At 38.2% G+C, this 1,882-nt stretch overlaps 1 protein-coding gene across 1 annotated transcript in view; it reads left to right on the top strand.

The window, feature by feature from the left end:
* The first annotated feature begins 79 nt into the window (after window positions 1-79).
* Window positions 80-1,882, top strand: part of ecsit (ECSIT signaling integrator) — a 17,304-nt gene continuing 15,501 nt past the window's right edge. The window contains exons 1-2 of the mRNA XM_014032319.1: window positions 80-161; window positions 345-487. Of these exons, the coding sequence (XP_013887773.1) occupies window positions 380-487 (108 nt within the window). The 5' untranslated portion in view covers window positions 80-161; window positions 345-379. The remainder of the gene's footprint in view (window positions 162-344; window positions 488-1,882) is intronic.

Here is a 1,882-nt window from a genome sequence, read left to right as displayed (position 1 = left end):
ATATTATATTATATTATCTGTCGTTACAAAGCTGAAGGAACGTAAATTGCGTCGGAACGCAGTATGAGCTAAGTTTGTTTTGGGGGAAGAATTTGTGTGTAGAAACAGGAAGTTCCACCGGCTCCCAACATGACATCCAGTGTTGAAGGAGACTGAATTCAGTGAGTTTTTTTTCACCTTGTTGATGCTGTTTTTGTTAATGTTTGTCTTGTAATCAGTATTTATGGTCATAATAATAATAATAATAATATTATAATGTTGTGTTCCGGTGACGTGTTTCACTCCTGCTCTTGTCTTTCAGCGATCATTAATGCTGGTTGTAATTATTGTTATTGTGTCCTCAGTTTATCGTGCTCAGCTGTCAGAGCCAGTCTGGACCATGAGGTCTTCCTGCTGTCTCGTGCGGCTGCTGGCTCGGTCCGGCAGATCCGCCGGGGTTCTGCTCCCCTCGTCCTCCGTCCGTCCCTGTAATCCTGCACAGCTCCAGGTGAGCCTCAGGTTTACACATGGCAACTGACTGAAATATATGACCAAATGATAGACATGAGATATTTTGCTAACAGACAGTTGACTCCAAATAATAGGGATGTGGATAACGTTTTTATYCTACACTGATATCAAATCTGACAGCAGATTCTAAAAGAACCTTAAAACCTACAAAATAACAGCAGAATCCTGTGATTCTCTCAGAGATGGAGGGACTTATTGATGTTTGTTTAGGTGAAATCAGCTCATGTTTTCTTTCACAGCTGAACTAATGGAGCTTTGTGATCAGTTCACCTTGTTGTTTTCTATTTTCTCCTAGCTGCCTTAGAGTTCAAGATATCACCATGAAATTTTAGCACAAGACTCACATTCTTGTTTTTGTAGGAAGCATCTTGTCTCCTAAAAACTAATAAAACTTTAAAAAATCCAATGCAAATGTAGCAGAGATGGTATAAAATATTACAAGGCAAACTGCAGCATCAAATCAACTTAATGTGTCATAGAAAGCCAGGAAATTAAAATAAAGCTTTGTTTGTTTAATAAACAAAGCTCCTCAACCAATGACAGAGTGTGAAATATGTCAGGTGATGAAGACGAGCGTCGACACACTTTGCTAACAAGCGCTATTAAAAAAACATCCTTCCATGAATCAAACCATTGTTGTGTTTGGAACAAAGGGATTTAAATYATGTTCTTCATGTCAGCTTACACTGGAAAAACAAAAACTCAGAAGACTAGCTGTAACAAGTCAGTTTCAGTACAGTGACAAGACTTTAATCCTATTTTCAATGAAGTGTCTCTTCAAATCGACAGAATTAAAAACTGTAAGATGAGGCTGCAGCTAACTACCTGACGTCAGCACGCTTTGTTGAAATTCATCAAAGTAACGAAGCAGGAGGAAATAACACACAAACCCTCAGAGCAGCGCCAAACAATCCGGGCACAGCCTCAGCTACAAAATACAAAACAAGACAAAAAAATGTTACAAAGTAACAGATTTCACAGGTCGAGTTGTCTATTAAATATAAAACAATACAATCATTTTACACAAAAACACAAAGTTTAAAAAAACGGTTATGCTTTTTAAGCCAGTCAGACTGTCTGCCATCTTTAATGACATTAACTCTAAAAGTTATTCAGATATGAATTTACATCTAATGATTCTGTTCTGTTAATTTCTATATTACATTATTGAATGTCCAGTGGACATACACAAGAAAACATTATTACACAACCAATAATAATAGACTGACAGCTCCTGCAGGCAGAGATGGGGACTCGAGTTTGGGACTCGTACTCGAGTCGCACTTAAGTCGCATAAACAGTGACTTCAGACTCGACTTAGACTTGCATTCAAAAGACTTCCAACTCGACTCGGACTCGCCATTTGAGACTC

The sequence above is a fragment of the Austrofundulus limnaeus genome, unplaced genomic scaffold (genome assembly GCF_001266775.1).
Source record: "Austrofundulus limnaeus strain Quisiro unplaced genomic scaffold, Austrofundulus_limnaeus-1.0 Scaffold1417, whole genome shotgun sequence".
In the NCBI taxonomy this organism is placed as follows: Eukaryota; Metazoa; Chordata; class Actinopteri; order Cyprinodontiformes; family Rivulidae; genus Austrofundulus; species Austrofundulus limnaeus.
This window is presented reverse-complemented; position numbering and strand designations above follow the sequence as displayed.